Raw genomic sequence first — 21,034 nt, forward strand, 5'->3', positions numbered from 1 at the left:
CCCTTCGACACCCACAAACCCCACACTTGTGCTTGTGGCTCTTACACAAGCGTGAAGCCAAAATAAACTTTACAATAAGCCACCAAGAAAACTACAAAACTACCAGAGTCCCGATGAGTACGACGGCGCTGCTCTGGCCACCCACGGCTACTGAAATTCAAACCACTGTACAATGAACAAAATGAAAACTTCAGTCCCCAGCGGTGGCACTGGCCACCTTGCAAGTGGTCAGTAGTCACTCGTGCCAGGGTTACTGCAGACGCAGAGCTCTCATCTTTCCAGCTGCATGTCACCTTGCTGTCACCTGGGGAGACAGCTTGATGAGTCACCTCTCTGCCTCCGTAGCCCTCGGGAGACAGCAGGAGTGCGGGGCCGGCCCCCTGCGGTACTGGCGGCACCGGGCTGTGCATGAAATACACAACACCTGGAGGTTCCATAAGCGGCTTGGGCCTCTTGGACACAACAGGGGCCTAGGGGACACCCTGTCCGTGACCTTTCCAGCACAGACTCTTCCAACAGCCCTCAGGGACTCCCCCTTCCATGGGACAAGGGCTTGGCGGCCTAGGCTCGCCTTCCGGGATATTCAGGCCAGGGCCTCGTCACCGCCAGCCGGGTTCCTATCCCGGGAGCGCTGTGAACCAAGCGCGCTGCTATCTCGGCAGAGCTGGCGCCCGTGCATCACCTCCTCCGCGGGGCCTGCTACCAGAGTCCCAGGCGCCTGAGGGAGGAGGCGAAGCAGTTTTCCCCGCCTGCAGGCCTGTCCTCCGGCGCGGCCCCTTAGGGGAATCCGAGCGCGCCTGCAGCCCAGGGACGCGTGCCGCGCCTGGCACTCTGTGCCCAGGCCCCGGGATCCTGACTGCACCAGGTCTGACACCCCGATGTGTGTGAGCGAGGGGGGAAGGGACGTGCGCTCCGCCTCCCCGGGGGCTGGGCTGGGGCCTGGGGCTGCTGCCTCTCCGCGCTCGGGCGGCAGGGTCGGGGGCGGGGCTTCGGGGGCGTGGCCTCGGCGCCCTATAAGTGACGGAGTGGGGCGCGCGCCCGGCCAGAAAGCGAGCGCGCAACGGCGGCAAACACACAGGCGATTCTCGGCCAGGCCTCCAGCGCCCTTCGTGCCCCCCGTCCGCGCGTCCCAGCCGCCCGCCAGGCCACCGGCCGCCCACCAGGCGCCCAGGCCCCGCGCCCGCCGCCCAGGACCGGCCCGCGCCCCGCAGGCCGCCCGCCGCCCGCGCCACCATGGGGGTGGAGGGCTGCACCAAGTGCATCAAGTACCTGCTCTTCGTCTTCAATTTCGTCTTCTGGGTGAGCCCGGAGCCGCGGGTGGGAGGGCGCTCCCCGAGCCTGGCAGGCCGCGCCCCGCTAGGCCCTGCCAAGGGGGCGCAACCGGGCCGCCAAGTTGCAGGACCACCTGTGTGCGCCGAGCGCGAGGTGGGGGGTCCTAGGCCGGCGGGTCGCAGCGGTGGGGCTCGTCCGGGGCCGCCGTGCCCCTCGAGGGCGGGGCGGGGGGCTCCAAGACGGGTTTCGGGCCTCTGCGCGTCGGGACCCAGAGCCCCGCGGCCGGGCCGGGCCGTTTGGGGACCTGGGGTCTGTTCCCGGTTGGTGATGGTGGTGGTGCGGTGGGTGCGCGCTCCGAACCCAGTACCCGGCCACTGCTCAGCCCTCCTGGCCGCTGTTTCTGGGACCACCCTGCTTCGCGGGGACTGAGGGGCTCGAGGGCGGGGCTCCAGACGCCCCGCCCCCATGAGCTCATCGGGGCCACCGCCCCTAGATGGGCGGCCCAGTGCGGTGGCGGGCGACGCACACTCTGCCAGAGTCTTGGGGACCGTCCACCCCATCCTGGGACCAGTCCAGTTCACCCTCCTGCCTGCTGTCGCCACCCTGAGGGTCGTATGGGGGTCCGGGCCGGGGCGAAGCGCAGAGAGGAAGCGCCCAGGGCCCCGGGTGGCCCGCGTGCTGGGGTGCCTCCCCCCCCCCGGTGCCCCCAGCTTGTGGAGCCCCATCCTCCTCCCCTCCTCACCCAGCCTGACCTTCCAGCCCGTCCTCCCCCTGGGGCGCCGTGGAGGCTGTGAGGGGCAAGGGGCTGGGCGGGTGTTCTGAGTTGGCACAGGCAGGGAGCCTGGAGACCTGGGGTTTCCGAGCCCCAGGGGTGCCGGGGCTGGGTGGATGTCCAGGTCCGGGCTTGGGAGGCCGCTTTGGAAAGAGGAGCCCACGGGTTGGACGTCTCAGGGTGCGGGAGGGTCTCCTGGGGTCTGTGGGCTGCTGGCCTGAGTTGTGTTTCCTCATCAGTCTTCACTGCTGGCCTGTGACTGATGAAGCTTTGGCTTTTGTTTCCATTTCCTGTCAGTGTTGGAATTAGGGGGGTGGAGATCTCCTTCTGGCCCGGAGAGACCAGGAATGGTTGTCGGGAGCCCCTCTCACAGCTGTGTCCTGCGTCCCCTGCGGTCCCCTGGGCAGAGTGACCCGGGCCCCCTCCTGGCCCCTTCTTGCTTCTCTGCCACCCCAGGCTGCTCACCCCTTGTCATGGAGGACCAGGACAACGTCTGGTGGGTGCTTTCTTAAGTTGACACTGGGAGGGTAAACTTTTAAAATGGCTCCTGGAAAAGTGTGTGGGCCCGGGGACATCTGTTTGCCATCTGGACGGCCAAGGGTCCCAGGGTGGACCTCGGGGCACTGAGGTATTTGGGGTGGGGAGGGCAGGGACTGGACACGGAGTGGAGGTGTCACATCCTCCCTGCAGGGGCACCGGTGGGGGTCCTGTAGCCAGCAGCCTCTGCCCTGGGGGTGGGAGCGGTTAGGCTGTCAGGATGGGCCAGGGTGGGCCGCGCAGCCTTTGCTGAGGGGGTGGTCTTGGCAAGGGGTGTCACCGGGACACCCCTCTGCCAGCCCCTGAGCCAGTCCGTACCCGCAGAGCCTGGGAGGGCCCTGCTGGGAGGGGGAGGGGGGCGGAGGAAGGGGACTTAGCAGGAGTGGATTCTTGCCTTTGGACTGAGTGTAGGGGCGGGGTAAGTCCCTCCCACCCGCACAGCCTGGGAGGTCTCCAGATCAGGCTCCCCCCGCCCCCTCCTAGCTCAGCCTGGGTACCTCTGGTAACTTCCCAGGCAGCAGGGGTGGAGGCCTGACACATCCCCACCCCCACCCTGGGCCACTTTGTATTCGGGCTTAAGGAATTGTTCCTGAGGCCTCTCCCCTTCCCTCCCTCCCTGGGCATGCCCAGCAAACCAGCGGAGCGTTCGCTTCCAGTGGCAGCAAGGCCCCACCCACCCATGCTGGGCCGCCCCCTGTGGTGGGATGCCACGCTGAGCCAGGCGGGGTGGGGGTGGGGTGGGGGGGCGGGGCTCTCTGTGCAACCCCTCCCCCAGCATCGCTTGGCCAAGAGCCTGGTACCAGGGGTTTGGACCTCGGTGGAGTCCCCGCCCTGCTGCTCTGGTCCCGGGCTTCCTCCCTGCTGAAGCGGGGGTCCTTCCCCTGGGGTTGTCGTCGGATTAGTTCAGGAAATGGGTGTTGGGCATGGTGGCTGGTAGGGAAGACCGCATTCCTTGGCCAGTGTAGGCAGTGTCTTGGGGAAGGGGCTTAGACGCCTGGGCGCCTGGGAGGCCCCCGCAGGGTCCAGTGGGTGAGGGAGGGCCCCTGGTGCCCAGCCCCACCCACTCACCGTGCACCCGGCCACAGTGCAGTAAGGGGGTGCTGGGGGTGGGAGCTGGGTCAAGAGGTTGAGGATGGGTGTCTGGACTTGGATCTGGGCTTTTTTTTTTTTTGGCTGTGTTGGGTCTTCATTGCTGTGAGCGGGCTTTCTCTGGTTGCGGCGAGAGGGGGCTACTCTTCGTTGCGGTGTGCGGGCTTCTCATTGCAGTGGCTTCTCTTGTTGTGGAGCACGGGCTCTAGGCGTGTGGGCTTCAGTAGTTGTGGCTCGCGGGCTCAGTAGTTGTGGCTCACGGGCTCTAGAGCGCAGGCTCAGTAGTTGTGGCGCATGGGCTTAGTTGCTCCGCAGCACGTGGGATCTTCCCGGACCAGGGCTCGAACCCGTGTCCCCTGCATTGGCTGGCGGATTCTCAACCACTGCGCCACCAGGATCTGGGCAGGATCCAGTCCCTGGATCTGGGCACTTTTTAAAGTTTCATTTCAGAGAGTAAAGCCTTCCCCCGTGGGCGGCAGCATCAGAGGCAGGCTGGCATGCTGTCTAAGAAGGAGCCGGTCACCATGCACGCCCACACACCCCAGCACACACACTTGCTGTCCCACCTCTCCGCGCCAGACCCCGGGGCCCAGGCTGTGTGCACTCAGCACGCCTGACCCCGGCCTGCTTTGGGGCCCCCTGGCCAGGCGGGCCCGGAGGTGTGAGGTGGGGACACGGCAGGAGGAAGAGCAGCAGCCCGGCCCGAGCTGGGGAGACGGTGCAGATACTCCACCAAGGGCATGGAATTCCTGCTGGTGGAGTGGCCCGGGAGCTTCCTGGCGAGGTGACTGGGGCTCAAGGCCTGCTGCTGGAGCAGCTCAGGATGAGCAGAGGCGCCTGCCGCTGCTTCCTTGCTCACCCCACTCGAGTGGGCGACCTGGGGCGACCTGGGGCGGGTGAACGCCCTGTGTGAGCCCTGCTTGCCTCATCTGTGAAATGGGTGTGATCATAGCCTCTCCTGCCTGGGCCTGGCAGCTCCTCTGGCCGAATGCAGTCAGGGCTTCCTTCCAGAGGTAGCAGGGGCAGGGCGGCCAGACCTGGTTGGGAGTGGGGCTGACGAGCAGCCCTGCTAACTGGCTTTAAATTCTTGCTTCCGGACAGCACATGGCTGTCTCTCACTTAGTGGTTCTGTCTTCTTCCTTCTCGGAGAGGGGACGTGACCCCGGCAGGCTGTGGCTGGGGGCAGGGATTTCCTATTCCTGGTTTCAGTGGGAGGGCAAGTGGGCTCCCCTGGTGCCCCCGGGCGTCTGGCTGCCACGCTTTGGGGAAACGGCTGTTGGGCCAGGCCCTGCTGAGAAGAGGAAATCTGTGGTCTGTGCCCAGGACAGGCTGGCCCCAGGGAGAGTGTCTGGGCATTACGGGGTGCAGAGCTGGAGCCAGAAGCGGGGAGCCTGGGACCCTGGCCGGCTCTGCTCCAGTGCCGATGCGGTGCCCACCCTGTGGGGTTCCCACCCCCACCCCCAGTCCCTAACTCATACTGCTTCCAAGTCCAGACAGGGAGATGGGCCCCCCAAAGCACCCCCGTCCCATATAATCTACCCCCCACCCCCCCGCCTTCATTTCAGCGCCTGAAATCCCACGACAGGGAAGAGCCATGAAAATCAATAAGGTGTAGAGTCCGGGCACCCGTGGGAGGGGTGGACGTCACCTTTGCACTTGTGCAGCGTTTTGGAGAGGGCCCCAGGTAGGGGTGGGGGAGAAATGCGGGGACCCTGGCTCTGCCCACCCCCCGAGACGCAGGCTGGGCCCGCAGCCTGGGCTGGGGGTTTCCTCCTTGCAGGCAGCAGGCCCCTGTGGCCGGGACTCCTCATGCTGCGCGGAGCACCAAGCTCACTTCGAATCGGCCCTTTCCAGGTGTCCTGCAGGTGTGATGTGACCCAGCACACCTCCTTCCAGAGCCTCTGGGCTTCAGTGCCCCTCCCCCACCCCCATACTTTGTACTGTGGGGCCTGGCCTAAGCCCCTCCTTCCAATGGCAGAGCAGGTGCTGCTTCACGCAGGACCACCTGGGGCTCCAGGTGGGCCCCCAGGTGCTGGGGGAATCCCCACAGGCGGGCAGGCGTCCTGGCCCCAGGGGTGGCCGATCAGCTGGCAGTAGGTCTCCCTTCGCTGGCCGGCCACCAGCGTGTGGTCGCAGGGGTGCCTGTGGGCGCGTAGCCGCCCTCCCTGGGCTCGAGGGCTGCAGGGCTCGGAGGGCAGGGAGGCACCTTAGAGCTGGGGCTCGGTGCGTGGTGGGGGAGGGTGCTGCGGGCAGGGTGGTCGAGAGCCCAGCCGTGGGGGGCCGAATGCCACAGAGGCCTGGGGAGCAGGCAGCCGCCTTGCCCTCTTCTTTGAAGCCATGCCCCTTCTAACTTTGGAAACTTAGTGCTTCCCCTGCCCCCAGTTACTGGGGTAACGGGATGATTGTGGAGAAGGTGAAGGACAGGAAACTGGGACCATGCGGGATGGGTGGGTGGGCGGCCCCCTGGCATCCCGAGCCGTCACACGGGAATCTTCTGTACCACCTCCCACACGCAGGCCGGCCTGGGTCATAACTCTCCCTCGGGGAACGTCTAACGGCGCCCTGTAACCCGCCTTACCTGTCACATCACCTGCAGCTGGGCGTTGAGTTTGGTAGCCAGCAGCCAGCTCCTGGCGGGAATGTGGAGGTCAGGCCGTGACCCCGGGGCTGCAGGGGAACAGAAGGAAGGACCCTGGGCCGCCCGCCTTCCTGGTCTCCAGTCCCGGGTGCTGGGAGGCCTGAGCCCCAGAGCTTGACGGCATTGGTCTCGGGGGTGCTCGGCGGGCTTGGGAAGCACCCTCTGCAGTCCTGCCGCCCCCGGAGCTCACGGGGAGTCTCCCTCTCACACGGCCCAGGCCCTCTCTGCTCCCCATCCCGGGGGCTCGGCCGCCCGCCTGCTGGACGAACAGTCTTCCCCTCTGTCCCCGAGATAACAGCTCGGGCGCACACGAAGCCCCACACCCCTGTGCCAGGCGGGCACTGGGCTGGAGCCATGCCCTTTGCCTCCAGCTGGCCCGCTGGAGCGATAAGGAGACCGAGGTCCCAAGTGCCCACACGAGGAAGTGGTGGAGGCAGACTGGAAACCAGGGCCGGTCCTTCAACCACTGCGGTTCGCGGCCGGCATGGCTCCAGGCAGGGGCCGGGCATCCCCAAGGGCGGGTGGCTGTGCCTGGGTTTGCACGGGGAGCACGTGGCAGCCAGAGAACCCGACCTGCCCCGGGGCCCCTCCACTCACCTCTGGCCCCTGCCTGGGCCCACCCACCTCCTGTGTTCCTCCCAGCGTTTGCCCAGCCTACCCAGATCCTCCTTGTCGGATGTGTGAGCCCCGCTGCAGCCCCTCGAGTGCCCTTTGCTGGCAGGTGGCTGGGACGTCTGTGTCCACATGCCCCTCGCTGCAGGGGCTGAGGGGACAGAGGGACATCCCACAAGAGGGGCCCTTTCAGCCAGTGGGGTGGGTGTGGGGCCGGGGAGCAGGCCGCTTCCCGGCCTCCCCGCCTGCAGTGGGTGGTAGGTAGGCTCGGGGACGGGCCCAGGAAGCAGCCGGGCCCTGCGGGTTCCCCAGGCCCACTCTGCTGTACCTGGAGAGGTGGCAGGGTGTCCTCGGGGGCCTGCACTCCCCTCCCGGTGACAAGGGGCTCCTGCATCCCGCAGCTGGTGGGGCCCAGGAGGGCCAGTGCCCTCTTCCGCCCCCGCAGCTATTCTTAGAGGCCAGTCCAGGCGGCTTCCTGATGTCGAGGGGCCTGGAGAGTGGTTTCCGCTTCCTGGCTGAGGCAGGGGTCCTTGCTCCTCTCTCTGTACTTCCTTCCCGCCTTGAGCTTGGTGGCCGTGTTCCCGGAGGGCGCGACAGGGCCGTAGGGTCGCTGCCCACCCCCCGGGAAGGCTGAGTCGGGCCCCGCATCACCCCGTTCTCATGGTGGGTGGAGATGGAGGGTCTGCCTTCAGGGACCCAGGTCCCCGCCCAGCCCGAGGGTGGTGGCTTCTGCCCCCACTGACCCTCCACATCCCATCCTCAAAGGGTCTTTGCTGCACCTCTCTCCTCTGACTTATCCCGGTGTCTGCAAGGGCGTTTCCTGCCTGTGGCCTTCACTGCCCTCCTGGGGAGGGTCTCCAGGCCCCCAGGACCTCCTGGTTGCTGAACTGCATGGGCACTTCGTGGCATATTTTCCCAGCAAGAGTGTGCACCCCTTGCGGTGGTGGGTTAGGGAGCAGAGCGGCTCAGAGCCAAGGCCCTTCCCGGGTGACGATGGAGCTGCCCGCTCTATCATCTGTCTCTGAGAGCATCAGCGCTGCTAATTAAGGGAGCACGTTGATGCGTGGGTGTCCCTGTCACTCCTGGAACGCGTGGGCAGGACTTGGGGTGACCACTGGGCCAGCACGTGTGGGTGGGGAGGGATGGAAGACAGATCCCAGCTCAGCTCCCACTCAGGGCCTGGCAGGAGCCAGGGGTTGGGGGGGGAAGGTTGCCCCAGGCCTGCCCGGGCAGCACCCACTCCTACGCCCTTCCAGCTGCTTCTTGGAAACGCAGACAGGCCGGGCAGGAACCCAGTGTACTTGGCAGCCCCCCCGCCCCTTTTTTAGTTGACGCTATTATTTATTAGTTCTCGGAAAGGAGGAAGAAAGAAACAGAAACTGCATCTTTCATAGGATTACAAACAGTCCGTGCCGTCCCCTGGTGTGGAGCCCTTCAGTAATCCCAACAGCTTAGGGGCTCCTTCCTGAGCTGCTCGCCAGCCCCACCCGAGCCGGAGCATCTCAGGATGCAGGAGCAGGTGGCAGTGGCACTTCTGCCAGGCCAGCTAGCAGGAGAGAGGGAGGGGGTGAGTGACGATGTGTCAGACTCTGCCACTGATCAGCCTGCCCGGAAACTCCTGCGGGTGGCCACAGTAACTGCCAGCGCCGTCGAACGCTCTCTCTATACGGTGGCATCATCTGAGTGCTCTGCGTATGTCAGCTTGTGTACTTTTATTTTATTTTTTGAATTTTATTTTGTTTATTTTTTATACAGCAGGTTCTTATTAGTTATCTATTTTATACACATCAGTGTCTACATGTCAATCCCGATCTCCCAATTCATCCCACCCCCCCCACCCCCCCCTTCCACTTTCCCCCCTTGGTGTCCATACGTTTGTTCTCTACGTCTGTGTCTCTATTTCTGCCCTGCAAACCGGTTCATCTGTACCATTTTTCTAGGTTCCACATATATGCGTTAATATACGATATTTGTTTTTTTCTTTCTGACTTAACTTCACTCTGTATGACAGTCTCTAGATCCATCCACGTCTCTGCAAATGACCCAATTTCATTCCTTTTTATGGCTGAGTAATATTCCATTGTATAAATGTACCACATCTTTTCAGCTTGTGTACTTTTAGTTCCTCATTATACACACAAGGATATTGGAGGCACAAAGGCACAAAGGTGCCGAGATGGTCCTGAGATGACCCAGCAGCCAGAGGCTCTGGGGGCCCTTGGCTGCCACACTCTGATTCCCACCCAATGCGAGGACTGAGTGCTTTCCGTTAAGTCTGGACTCTGTTTTATAGCGGGCATAAGTGTTCCTTAGTTTATCCAGTCCCTTCTTTGACCCTAAAACCTCAGTTCTGTGGACAGGACTTCAGCGTTTCCAGATGCTTGCTGTTGGCCGCTAGAAGCCTGGGGGTCCTCAACTTGGTGGACGGTTGGCATGAAGACAGCAGGCTGGATCCTTTGGGACCAGAAGAAACATTTACCCCTAAAGGCTTTGCTGCTTAGAAGTTCAATGGACGGGGATTTGGGTGTGTGGGGTTTTTTAAACAGCTTTGTTTGACATAGCGTCAACTGCACGTTTAAAACGTACAGCTTGGTAGGTTTTGACGTAAGGAGGCACCTGTGAGACTTAGAGAGTGGTCCACCAGGAGAGTGAGTGTATCCATCACCCCCAGAGGTGTCCCCGGGGCCTTGGGATCCCTCCTCCCCGTCCCAGGCCACCCGCTGGCCTGTCATCTGTGCCTGTGATCGGCATTTCCTGTACTTTTTATATGAACGGAATCGGAAGGTGGTGGTTTTTCCTCTTGGTCTGTTTCTGATAATCCGCGGGATTATCTGGAGATTCACTCTGGTGGTTGTGTCAGTAGTTCCAGTAGTTTCTTCCTTTCCCCTGCTGGTGGGTATCCACCCACTGACCGCTTGAAGGACATCGGGTTGTCCCCGGTTTGGGGGTGTTACCAGGAAAGCTGCTGGCACGTTTGTGTGGGCACGAGCTTCCACCCCACCTGGGGCAGTACTGGGGGTGCAGGGGCTGGGCGCATGGCGGGTGGAGGGGTGGAGAACGTCCCGAGGACCCGAGCTCTGTCTTCTGTGTCCCCGCTGCTCCCCACCCTCGCCTGGGGGTCTTCTCACTTCAGCCCATCCCATAGGAGCTGGGGGGTGTCTCACTGTGGTTTGATTCGCATCTCCCTGTGACCAATGACTGCGTGTCTTTCCATGCGTTTATTTGCTGTGCACATTTCTTCTTTGGTGATGTGTCCAATTTTTTTTTTTTTTTTGCCCGTTTTTTAAAAACCGGTTGTTTTGTTTTCTTGTCGTTAGAGTTTTGCAAGTTCTTTATAAATTTTGGATACGGGTCCTTTGTTAGCCATTTGCAAGCCCCGGTCTGTGGGTTATCTTTTGAAGAGCAGGCTTCTTTCAGACCTCTGCTGTTTCTGGGACCCCTGCCCTGCCCTGGGCACCCCCTCCCTGCAGAGGCATGGGTCCACCCCACCCTCTGCCCTTTCTCACGGCCTGGGTGGGGGGATTGGGGGGGGATTCGCAGTGCTACCTTTGCCCTTCCTCTGTAGGTGACCTTAGGTGAATGCCCATCCCACCCCCCAAAACTGGGGGTGGTCACTGCCACCATTGATTGCCTTCAGCCAGGCCCACCCCAGCGGGTCTGTGCGGGGCCTGGAATGACTGAGAACCGGCTGAGGAGGGTACACTTAAGCACCAGGCTCTCCCTTGCCTGGAGGCAGGACTGCCTTCCCTGCTCAGCCTTCAGGAGGGGGGCGGAGCCACAGGGGAGCCTGGAGGCTGCTGTCCCCCCTCCGCCCCTGCCCCCCGCACATCCTGGGGCCTGCAGTGGAAAGCCCTTCCCGAGACAGGAGAGCTGGGGACTTTGCCTGCCACCCCGCGGTTAGCATCTGGGTGCTGGGATAAGCATCACCCTCACAGCACTTCTGTCAGGACCAAGTGCCCTAGATGGGCTTGTCCCCTTGGCTTCTGGGGGGAGGGGCTGCATGGGGAAGATGGGGGTGGTCCCAGCCCAGCCAGGGGGGGCGGGAGGCGCCACTCCGCGCTCAGCTCTCCTTACCAACGGGGATACTGAGGCTGAGTCGGGGCTTGGGGCCAGGCCTCTCTGACTGCAAGGGAGGCCCAGGACAGGGCTCCCCCTGCCCCACCCCCTCCGTCCTGGAACGTCCCGTCTCTGGACCACAGTTTCAAAACAGAATAAGTGGCGGTTTCTAGCCAGAGTTACCACGGCAACCCTCAGCCTCACCACTGCCTCCCCTGGAGCTGCAGATGGCAGCCAGCTCGGGAGAGCCGGAGGGGCAGGACTCCCTCCAGAGCCTACCTGCCCCGTCGCCGCCCTCCCCCTCCCCCTGCCCACGTCCCGGGCCCTCCCCCCTCCCCCCGCTTGTGGGTGTGACAGGCACCCGGAGCAGCCGCGGGACGCCGGGAGTTCGGCATTGCCCTCCCAGGGGTGCGCAGGGCCCGGGTGCCCCGGAGGGACCCTGCCGGTCCCGCTGCATGTGCTCCGGGAAGGGGGAGAGCAAGCGTGCTGCCCTGGGTGTGGGGAGTGGAGTCCCTACTTGAAAGTTGGGAAGAGGGGGCAGAGAGGGTGCCTCCCGCCCCGGGGGGCCGTGTCGACAGCACCACCTTCAGGGGCAGCCCAGCTGCTGCCGGGCGCCGACGGTCCCAGCAGTACCCACCAGCCTTATCGTCCCCGGAGCCCAGCGTAGGAGGGCCTGGGCCGGGGCCGCGGGGCTCCTGGCCTCCCCGCCCCCCACCAGCGCCCTAGCGTCACCTGCCTGGAGATCCCTGGAGATGCTTGGGGCTTTCCTTGGGGCAGCCCCTGGTGCTGGGGCTTCGAGTCTCACACGCTCTACTGAGCCTGTCTCGGGGCCGCACTCCCTGGCCAGGGCCTTGGGGGCAGGCACTGGGCCGGCCAGGTGGTCCTCTTGGGGTCCGCTTTTTGGTTTCTCTTCCTCATTGGACACGTAGCTGGCGGTCTGTGTAGGAGCTGGTGCTCGTAGCTCCGGGGAGAGTTGCTGCCTCGGGGAGGAGGCCAGGGTGCGGGGGGCAGCCCGGGCGCGTGCCTGGGTGGGTCAGATGCTCAGGCGTGGGCCTGCTGGGCCTGGTCTGGGCTCACCCTCAAGGACAGACCCCACCTAGCACTGAGCCACTGTGCTCGCAGGGGCATGAGTCAGCCGGAAGCCCGCGCCCCCCCATGCCAGGCTCTGAGCAGAGCCCCCTTTCCTGCCCGCCGCTCAGCGCAGCCTCCGCCTCGCGGTCTCTCTGGCGAGCACAGCGAGCTCCCTTGCTCCCCCGGCTGTTTCCCGTCTCCGCGACGGCAGGGAGTTACCCCACAAAGCCCTGGCCCTGTGGCTTCCCGGCTGCCACTGGCCCCAGCAGCCTCTGCCAACCACCCCAGGGCCCCAGTGGCATCAAGTGCCCACCCCCTCCTTGTCCTGGCAGCAAAGATGGGGCTCCCGGATGAGCTCGGGACTCTTGGGGCAGTGCCACGCCCTGGAGGAGGGCCCAGCGTTCCCTGGGGTGCTCGAGGTCTGGCCAGATTTAGCAGATAAAGTACAGGTCATCAGTTAAACTTCCGCTTCAGATAAACAGTGAATACTTTTTTGGTATAAGTATGTTCCATGCAGTGTTTGGGACACACTTATACTAAAGAAGTGTTTGTTGTCTGTCTGAATGCAGATTAACCAGGTGTCCTGCATCTTATCTGGCAACCTGTCTGGGAGTCTCACTCCAGTGGTGCTGGCGGGAGGGTCGGGGACCAGCCACATGGTCCCCCATGCCCAGGCCCCCCGGGGCATCTTGACAACCAAGGCAGCAAATCAGACATTTGGAGCCAGCGGCGGCCCAGACCCCAGGGGCTAGTGAGTCCTACCTGGAGGGAAGCCCTTCACGCAGACCCAGCAGACAGGAGGGTTCGGCACCCTCCTCTGTGTGTGTGTGTAATGTGGTGGATTCTCGCTCACCACTGCTGGGCTCTGGGCCACCAGTGACACCATGCCCTGCTCTTTCCCCAGCTGGCTGGAGGTGTGATCCTAGGCGTGGCCCTGTGGCTTCGCCATGACCCTCAGACCACCAACCTCCTCTACCTGGAGCTCGGAGACAGGCCCGCACCCAACACTTTCTACGTAGGTAAGTGGCAGAGGACGGGCTGAGGGACCCCGGCCTGCTCTGGGCTGGGGGCCGGCACGAACGGGCCACTGGGATGTGTGATCATAAGCTCAGTAAGGCCTCAGACAGGCTGTCAGGGAGGGCTTCCAGGAGGAAGCAGGGGCTGAGCCAGCTCAGCAGGGCTGGCTTCTTGCTGGGGCAGGGAGGAGGCCAGCCAGGAAGGGCTCTTGGGGCCAGAGGGTGAGACGGAGCCAGAGAGTAGGTGGGGTTATGTCAGCCTGGGGGCCTTGAGGGTCCCCTCTGGAGTTGGTGCAGTGCCTGCCTGGGCCGGGGGTGCTCCCAGGGAGAGCTGGAACTGGCGGGGGTGTGTGTGGCTTTTTGGGACCCCACCAGATCACCTCTGGGGGGCGGGCAGGAGCAGGAGAGCGGCAGCTGGGTGGGGCGGGGGCAGAGGGACATTCGGGAGGCCCGACACAGGGGCGTTGCTGGGCAGCACAGAGGTCCCTTCCAGTGGGGGGACCAGGAATGTCTAGTGGCACTGAGACTGGGCCGCGCCTGCCCCCTTCCCCTGCGCTCCTCTGTGTCATATGGTGGGTGTTTCAGGGGAGGCTTCCTGGGAGGGTGGGGCTGGAGCCCGGAGCCCCCCCGGGGATGGAGACTCGGGGCCTTCGTGACTCAGCCCTGCAGCCACGCCTATCGCCGCCGTGTGAGGCTGCGAGTCTGACTCCTGGGCGCCCGTGGCGGCCCCTTCGGGGCGTCCGTCAGGCTGGGGGGCGGGGGGCTTGGGCCAGCGGCCCCTGGGGTCGGGGTGGGAGTGCCGGAGGAGCGACGGAGGGGCGGGAGGGGAGAAGGGGTGCCCCCTGCCTCCTGCTGGGGCCCTGCCCCCCCCCGCCATCAGGGAAGGTGGGGCCTGGCCCTTGTGGAGCTCTGGGAGTGTTTGTTGAGATGCTTCTGTCCTTTAAAGGACTGGCTCCTGGGCCGGCCCTCTCGCTCCCACAGGCCGAGCAGCAGGGCAGGGGGCCTTCGGGGCTCAGGGCGCCCTGAGGGGCCAGCAGCCACCCCGCGGCCTGGCGCGCGCCCTCCGTCCTGTGTGGACCCCGCACGCGGGACACACGCTCCGCTGCTGAAGCGGGAGTGGCCCACACGCTCACCGTCCCGCCCGGGGCCGTGGGGCTGCCTGCCGCCCCCCTGCCCGTGGCCGTCTGGGGCTGTGGCTCCCAGGGCCAGCCGTCCCGGGGAGGGTCCCGAGCCCTCTTCCGCAGGTTCCTGGGCTCCCCCCGCGCTGTGGGGCCCCTCACAGGTCTGAGTCTCAGGAGGAGAGGGTGAGGCCGCCCCCCGAGAGGGCACGAGGGGTGCGTGACCCGGGGCCCCCGCACACGTGCCAGGCCCCCTCAGAAGCAAGGCAGTCAGCTGGGCCCACACGTCTGAGGACGCAGGAGTGTCCTCTGGGCCCTCGAGGGGGGTTTCTCTCCCGCGGGGCTCCTCCCAGGACTTTCCTTCCCCTCTCGGAGCCCCCACGGGGGTCTGAGCCAGCACGTGCCCGGGCCTTCTGTCCCAGTGTGGGAAGGGCTGCTGCCACCTCTGCATCCCCACCTCTGGGACCTTGGGTGCAGTGGGTGTGGGCTCTGCCGGTGGCAGAGTTGAACCGGCCCCAGGGCGAGCAGTCTGGGAAGGGGTCCCTCCCAAATTGCTCGGGACGGGGCCGCCAGCCTCGTGGCTGGGGCGGCTCCTGCTCTCAGCCCAGCGTCTGGCCCAGCAGGCGGGAGAGGAGCTGAAAGCTCCCCTGCTTCAGGCCAGGATGGGGCAGGAGTGGCAACAGGCTGCAGACTTGGGTTAGGGACACAGTCCGGGCCAGGCGCGCAGACGTCTGGGGGGACCTTGGCGGGAGAATGGAGGCGGCGGGGCTGTGCTCAGGCTCTGGCGGGGAAGTGGTCCCACGGGAGAGGCTCGTCGGGGGGGCAAGGCTGGCATTGGAGCAGGTGTCCCCCCAGTCCACTCACTGGGGGCCGCACGTCACCTGGGGCCTGACCCTGGCTTCTCCTGGCTCTGGAGAATCCTGCCCTTCGGGAAGCAGTGGTAGCTGCTGGACCACCCGGCAGGCTGGGTGCTAGCCCCTGGGCCTTCTGCTGTGTCCCCGTGGGCGGGGGCCTCTCAGAGCCCCTCTGGCCACAGAGTTCCTGCCCACCCAGGGCCGGCCTTCTGGAGCCTCTTGCTGGCTCCGATGCAGACGGGGCCTGCCAGGGAGGTGGGGGAGCAGATGTGGGCTCTGACAAGAGCTCTTTGTCCAATGCCAGGCAGCGGGGGTGGGTGAGCTGGGCTCGCTCAGCACCCCGGGCAATGCTGCAGGGCCCAGGAGGGTCCCGGACCTCACTGGCCAGAACCAGGCCGTGGGCTCTAGGTGGAAGCCCGGCACCGTGGGGGGCTTGGGGCTGGGCCTGGGGGGGTGGGGTGGGTCGGGTACCGCCTCTGGGTCTCCCAGCCTCTCGCAGGACCCTCCAGAGCCCCGAACGCCAAGGTGCCCCTCCCTGGCGCCCTGTGCCATCTCGCTGAACCTCAGGCAGTGATGTGGGGACGGGGGTCTCAGGACCTGAGCAGAGGTCACCTGGCTCAAGGGTGCTGTGCCCGAGTGAGGCGCTCCCGAGGGCAGGCCTGGCGGGAGGCTCCGTCTGGCCAGAGGGGAGGCCCCGGGCGCTTTCTGAGCCCAGCAGTGGGTCCTGGCCCCCAGGCTCCTTCTCCAAAGCCTGGCCAGGCAGGGGCGACAGGCCCTTGGCACCGGAGCCCTGGGACCCATTGTCCTAGCACTGTGGAGGGGGCTCGGGCTGCCTGCCCGCCGCGTAACCACGGCGACTGGGGGGTGGGCCCAGGTCTGCTGGTAGGACTAGGGTTGTGGGAGGTCCTTGGAGAGACGTGGTCCGCGTTTCAAGGGGCACGGGCCCCGCCTGGGTGAGCTGTGGACGCGGAGAAGGGCCGCATGACCAGCAGTGGGTGCTGGGCAGGCCAGGGGGGCAGACTGACCCCGTGGGCCATCCTCGAGCTGTCCCAGCCGCCAGGCCTCTGCGTCCAGCAGGCTCCAGCCCCCGGGGTCAGGGCCTCAGAAGCCGGGTAGAGCCCCCTCCTCTGAGCAGAGCAGCCGGACTCGAGCCCCCGCCTGAGAGGGCACAAGTGAAGTGGAGTCGCCAGACCCCTGGGCTCACCTCCACCCCACCCCACGGGCCAGCAGCTGGGTCCTCTGTGCCAAGACGGGGGTGATCCTCCACGGCGCCCCCAAGTCCCGGAGACTGCGGGAACCAGAGTGGGTCCGGGTTGTGGCGTCGCACTGAGTTCTCTGAACACTCACCACGGGCCGTTCGGTCCTGGCCTCGGCAACGCCGGTCTCCATCCACGTCACAGAGGAGGAAACCGAGGCCTGGAGAGGGGCCCACACGGCCCCGCCGGGCTGCCAAGCCCTTGCAGCTCCTCTCCAAGCCACCGGGCATCTGACGTCTTCCCAGCAGGGCGGCCGTCAGCGCCTGGTGGCCCCTCCAGAGTCCTGGGCAGCGGGGGAGGGGGGCTTCCGGGGGCGCTGGGGCCTCTGGGACGCCAGGGCATCGGGGTGTCTGTCTGTCCTGCCTCCTTGGGATGTCAGGGCGCTGAGGGCAGCCGTCTCTCCCCTGCAGGCATCTACATCCTCATTGCCGTGGGTGCTGTGATGATGTTTGTTGGGTTCCTGGGCTGCTACGGAGCCATCCAGGAGTCCCAGTGCTTGCTGGGGACGGTAAGGCCCTGGGCCGGGGCTGGGCTGAGGGTGAGGGCTGCGGGGCCGGCCGGGGGCAGAACCGGGAGCTCCGGTGGAGACAGAACGCCTTCAGTCCCCGACGTGGAGCTTGGTGCCCCCTCTTGCCAGTCTGGCCCTGCGGACCTCCCCCAGAATGCCAGCTCTCTGGTTTCCCCGATCGGGTCTCAAATTCCTCCGAGCTGGACTGCCGTTACGTCTAGTTCTTTGTCTAGTTCCTACTGAGTTCCAAAGTTGCTTTTTCTCTTTCTTCCTTCTTAAAAAAAGCCACAGATATAATAGGGAGTGAGTCCCGGTCCCAGTGCCAGAGCCAGCCTCAGGTGGCCCTGGGCATGTCACCCACCGACGGACGGGAAGTGGAGGCCTGGCTGTGCTGCCCAGGGCCTGGCGTCTGGGAGACGCGGGCTGCAGGAGGCTGTGCCTGTGTCTCCGGTGGGCGAGCCCAGGCGCACCACGGCGACCCCCTTCCCATGGGCTTTGCCTCCCTGCCCTTTCCGACCCGCCCAGAACCAACCGTGTCCTCCCCTCCCACACCCACCCCATCCTGTGGAGCCCGGTCCCTCGGCGATGATGAGAACATTGGCATCTCGCTGCCGGGCCGAGTCCTAGATTCTGCTTCTCGGCTACACGCCTCTCATCCCCTGTCGGGTCTTGGGTGGGTGGATACCAGCGGCCACCCCACACACGCCGGTCGGTCACTGGGGCCTCAGGAAGCCCCGGGCCCTCTCTGGCCGGCTCTGACCTCCTCTCTCTGCCCTCCTCTCTCTGCCCTCCCCTCCACTTTTCAGTTCTTCACCTGCCTGGTGATCCTCTTTGCTTGTGAAGTGGCCGCCGGCATCTGGGGTTTTGTCAACAAGGACCAGGTGAGCCAGTGTCCGTGGGGAGGGGCAGGGGGGCTGCTGGTGGGGAGGGAGGAGGGGCTCGGGCTGCGGGGGAGGGGTCGGATTGCAGGGTGCTTTGGGAGGGCTCTTCCCGGTAGGAAGCCCACAGTAGGCTTTCTGGAAGAGGCAGCATGGCGACCGAGTGGAAGGCAGGGTCACCTCTAGGGCTCGGTGGCGGGCAGGTCTGTCCTGGGAGTGATACCTTCCGGGAGAGCCAGGCGAGGGCACGTCTCGGGGGGGGACAGTCCCGCTGTGCTGTGACCGCCTCCCTCCCCAGATCGCCAAGGACGTGAAGCAGTTCTACGACCAGGCCTTGCAGCAGGCCATCATGGACGATGACGCCAACAATGCCAAGGCCGTGGTGAAGACCTTCCACGAGACGGTGCGGGGGGGCCGGGGGAGGCGGGGAGGGCGTCCGGGGGGCCGGGGACCAGGGGAGAGGTGGGGGCCGGGGAGGGCGTCCAGGGGGACTGGGGGACCAGGGGAGAGGTGGGGGCCGGGGAGGGCGTCCAGGGGGACTGGGGGGACCAGGGGAGAGGCGGGGGCCGGGGAGGGCGTCCAGGGGGGCTGGGGGGAGGCGGGGAGGGCGTCCGGGGGGGGCCGGGGACCAGGGGAGAGGCAGGGGCTGCGGAGGGCGTCCAGGGGGACTGGGGGGAGGAGGGGAGGGCGTCCGGGGGGTCCGGGGGCCGGGGAGGGCGTCCAGGGGGGCTGGGGGGAGGTGGGGAGGGTGTCCGGGGGGGGCCGGGGGACCAGGGGAGAGGCGGGGGCCGGGGAGGGCGTCTGGGGGGCCGGGGGTTTTGTCCTCTCAGTGAGACCTCAGCCAGGAGCGGGAGGGGCATTGGGACCTGGGGAGATTCTGAGGGACCTGGGGCTCCCCGGTGGGAACTAGATGAGCCAAGGCAGCCGGGGTGCAGGGGTCTCTGCGCAACACAGCTGAGTGCGAGGAGGGGGCGGAGTGGGCCGCTGGGCTCCGTTCTCCCCCTGGAGGGGACCCGCCCAGCGCCCCGCCCCGCGCCCCGCCCCCACGCCTGGCCGGCGCGGCTCCTGGGGACCCTGTCGCCCGCGGGCCGCGTACGCAGGGCTGACGGCGGCGCCCTCGTCTCCGCAGCTGAGCTGCTGTGGCTCCAACGCGCTGAGCGCGGCGACCGCCTCCGTGTTCCAGGGCAGCCTGTGCCCCTCGGGCGGCAGCATCGCCAGCAACTTGCTCAAGGTGTGTGCTGGTGGGCGGGGCCTCCCGGGGTGGGGCGGGGCCTGCTGCCTCCCCCATTTGGCTGCCTCCCCTGGTGGGTCCCGGGCGGTGGCTGGCCCTCTCGGGGCTCCCGCTGGCAAGGGCAAGGACACGGCCATACTGGGCAGTCCTGTGGCTGGAGTTGGGGCTGCTCTGCCTGGGGGCTGCGGCCAGATTTTTGCTGCCGGCCGGCCTATGGGGAGGCGAGTCTCTGGCCCAGGTTCCCGATGGGGGAGCCCTCCGAACCTGGCATGGAGGCGCCCTGACCTCCCGGGTCAGCCCCGTCGTGGGTGCTTCCCAACCTCTGAGTGCGAGAGGGCGCACACGGCACACTCGCCATTTCCGTGTTTGTTTAAAACGGATGTGAGTTAAAACCTGGCAGAGACCAGGCCCTGTTCACACCTCCGCTGAGGGGTCCTGGGGGGCAGGGCTGTGCCCCTCTGTGCTCCTTCTGCAATGCCCCTGGGCTGCGGCCTCGCGGGGGGCTGAGGACGGGCACCTCTGACTGCTCTCTGGCCGCCCCCGCAGGAGGACTGCCACGGGAAGATCGACGAGCTCTTCTCGGGGAAGCTGTACCTCATCGGCATCGCCGCCATCGTGGTGGCTGTGATCATGGTGAGTGGGGCGGGCCGGGCGTCTGCTCAGGGCCCCCCCACGGGTCTCCGGGTGCTGACCCCCCTGCCCACCCGCACCCCCTTCTCCGCAGATCTTCGAGATGATCCTGAGCATGGTGCTCTGCTGTGGCATCCGGAACAGCTCGGTGTACTGAGGCTGAGGCCGCACGGAGGGCCGCTGGGACCCCTGCAGCGCCCCCAGAGTGAGCCGGACACTTCTGAGGAGGGGCCGTCACCACCTGTGTATATAACCTCCTGGTATCACTGCTACACTTATCAGCCTTTTTACTTTTGAGGTTTCGTTCTTGTCCTGAAGTTCCCTGTTGCTTTCGGGGCTGATGTCACCTGTAGGTGGCACGTGAGTGGCCCTGGGGACTGCAGGGCAGGGGCCCCCTCTGCTTTTGGGGCTGCTCGGGGGCGCTGCTTGCTCAGCCGGGCTTCTCCTCGGGGCCACGAAGGGCCGTCCGGCTGAGCTGCGCCCTCCTACCCACCCGTCCCCGTGGGTGGCACACGCTCAGCCTTTTTTAATCCTTGTTCCTTTCCGGCCACCTGTCTCTAGAGCCGGGTCCACGAGCAGCCTTATGCCTTCAACGCACCTCTCCTTTCTAACGCGTCACCTTCGATTGTAATTACATCTTGAAAGTCATTCAATAAAGAAGGAAAAATCAGGCATGCTACCACAATGTCCGGCCCCTTCCTGTGCCCGTGGTGTCTGAGACCCAGGGGCAGCCCGAGGGGCCGAGGAGCCTGGCGCAGGCGGTGCTCAGCTCTTTGGACCTCGCTGGGCCCAGGCTGTGCCGCCGACCCTGTTGGTGGGTGTCTGTGGGACGCCCAGAAGGACTCCGCGGAGGGTGTGCCCCTTTGTTGGGCCTTGTGCCACCTGGAGCAGCCCCCACCCGGCCCTCCCTCCCACCCCCATTCCTTGTGCACCACTGCCCAGCGGGGTCTGTGCGGGGCAGGCAGGCGGCCCAAGAATGTGGTACAGGATGTGGGGCCCCTGCAAGACTCGCCGCCCTCCTGAGGGCCAGCTCAGGAGGATGGACACACTGCTCCCTCCCAAGGGTGTGAGGGGCTCTTCTCTGACCTTCTAGTTGCTTGCAGACGTCCCATCAAGGGGCTGGGTGGCCACATCTTGCAGGGGCTGGAGGGCAAGGCCTCAGCCACTACCTGGGGGAGCCTACCTGGCCCACCACCGTGGACTGAGGCCCAGCCACCTCTTGGGTAGGCTGCTGCCCCCAGCGGGAATGCTGGGTGATGTCACCATGAGCTGCATGTAGGTACCCCCCTGCATGTACATTAACTTGACCTCTTGAGACAACAAGTCCCTGGCTGGGATTCATACGTCAAGGGCTCCCTGGGACCTCCTTGGGGGGCTGATTTTGGAAACTAACCCCAGCCCTGCACTGGGGGTCACAGGGCCTCAGCGGGCCTGCCCTTCCACAGTCCAGGGGGGTGCTGGTGGGTTGGGAAAACTGGATGGCCCAAGGAACCCGC

At 65.6% G+C, this 21,034-nt stretch overlaps 1 protein-coding gene across 1 annotated transcript; it reads left to right on the plus strand.

The window, feature by feature from the left end:
- The first annotated feature begins 1,035 nt into the window (after positions 1-1,035).
- Positions 1,036-20,217, plus strand: CD81 (CD81 molecule). Its single transcript, XM_057552907.1, has 8 exons — positions 1,036-1,299; positions 12,952-13,066; positions 16,702-16,799; positions 17,606-17,680; positions 17,976-18,080; positions 18,807-18,908; positions 19,455-19,541; positions 19,633-20,217. Exons 1-8 carry the CDS (start codon positions 1,234-1,236, stop codon positions 19,693-19,695), a joined length of 711 nt encoding a protein of 236 aa, XP_057408890.1. The 5' UTR covers positions 1,036-1,233; the 3' UTR covers positions 19,696-20,217.
- Positions 20,218-21,034: the final 817 nt, after the last annotated feature.

Source organism: Balaenoptera acutorostrata, chromosome 9 (genome assembly GCF_949987535.1).
Source record: "Balaenoptera acutorostrata chromosome 9, mBalAcu1.1, whole genome shotgun sequence".
Lineage (NCBI taxonomy): Eukaryota > Metazoa > Chordata > Mammalia > Artiodactyla > Balaenopteridae > Balaenoptera > Balaenoptera acutorostrata.

Coding starts and splice junctions, on each gene's coding strand:
- CD81 (XM_057552907.1), top strand. CDS start 1,234: ATGGGGGTGGAGGGCTGCACCAAGTGCATCAAGTACCTGCTCTTCGTC. Junction 13,067..16,701: donor ACCCAACACTTTCTACGTAG/GTAAGTGGCAGA, acceptor TCTCCCCTGCAG/GCATCTACATCCTCATTGCC. Junction 17,681..17,975: donor GTTTTGTCAACAAGGACCAG/GTGAGCCAGTGT, acceptor CTCCCTCCCCAG/ATCGCCAAGGACGTGAAGCA.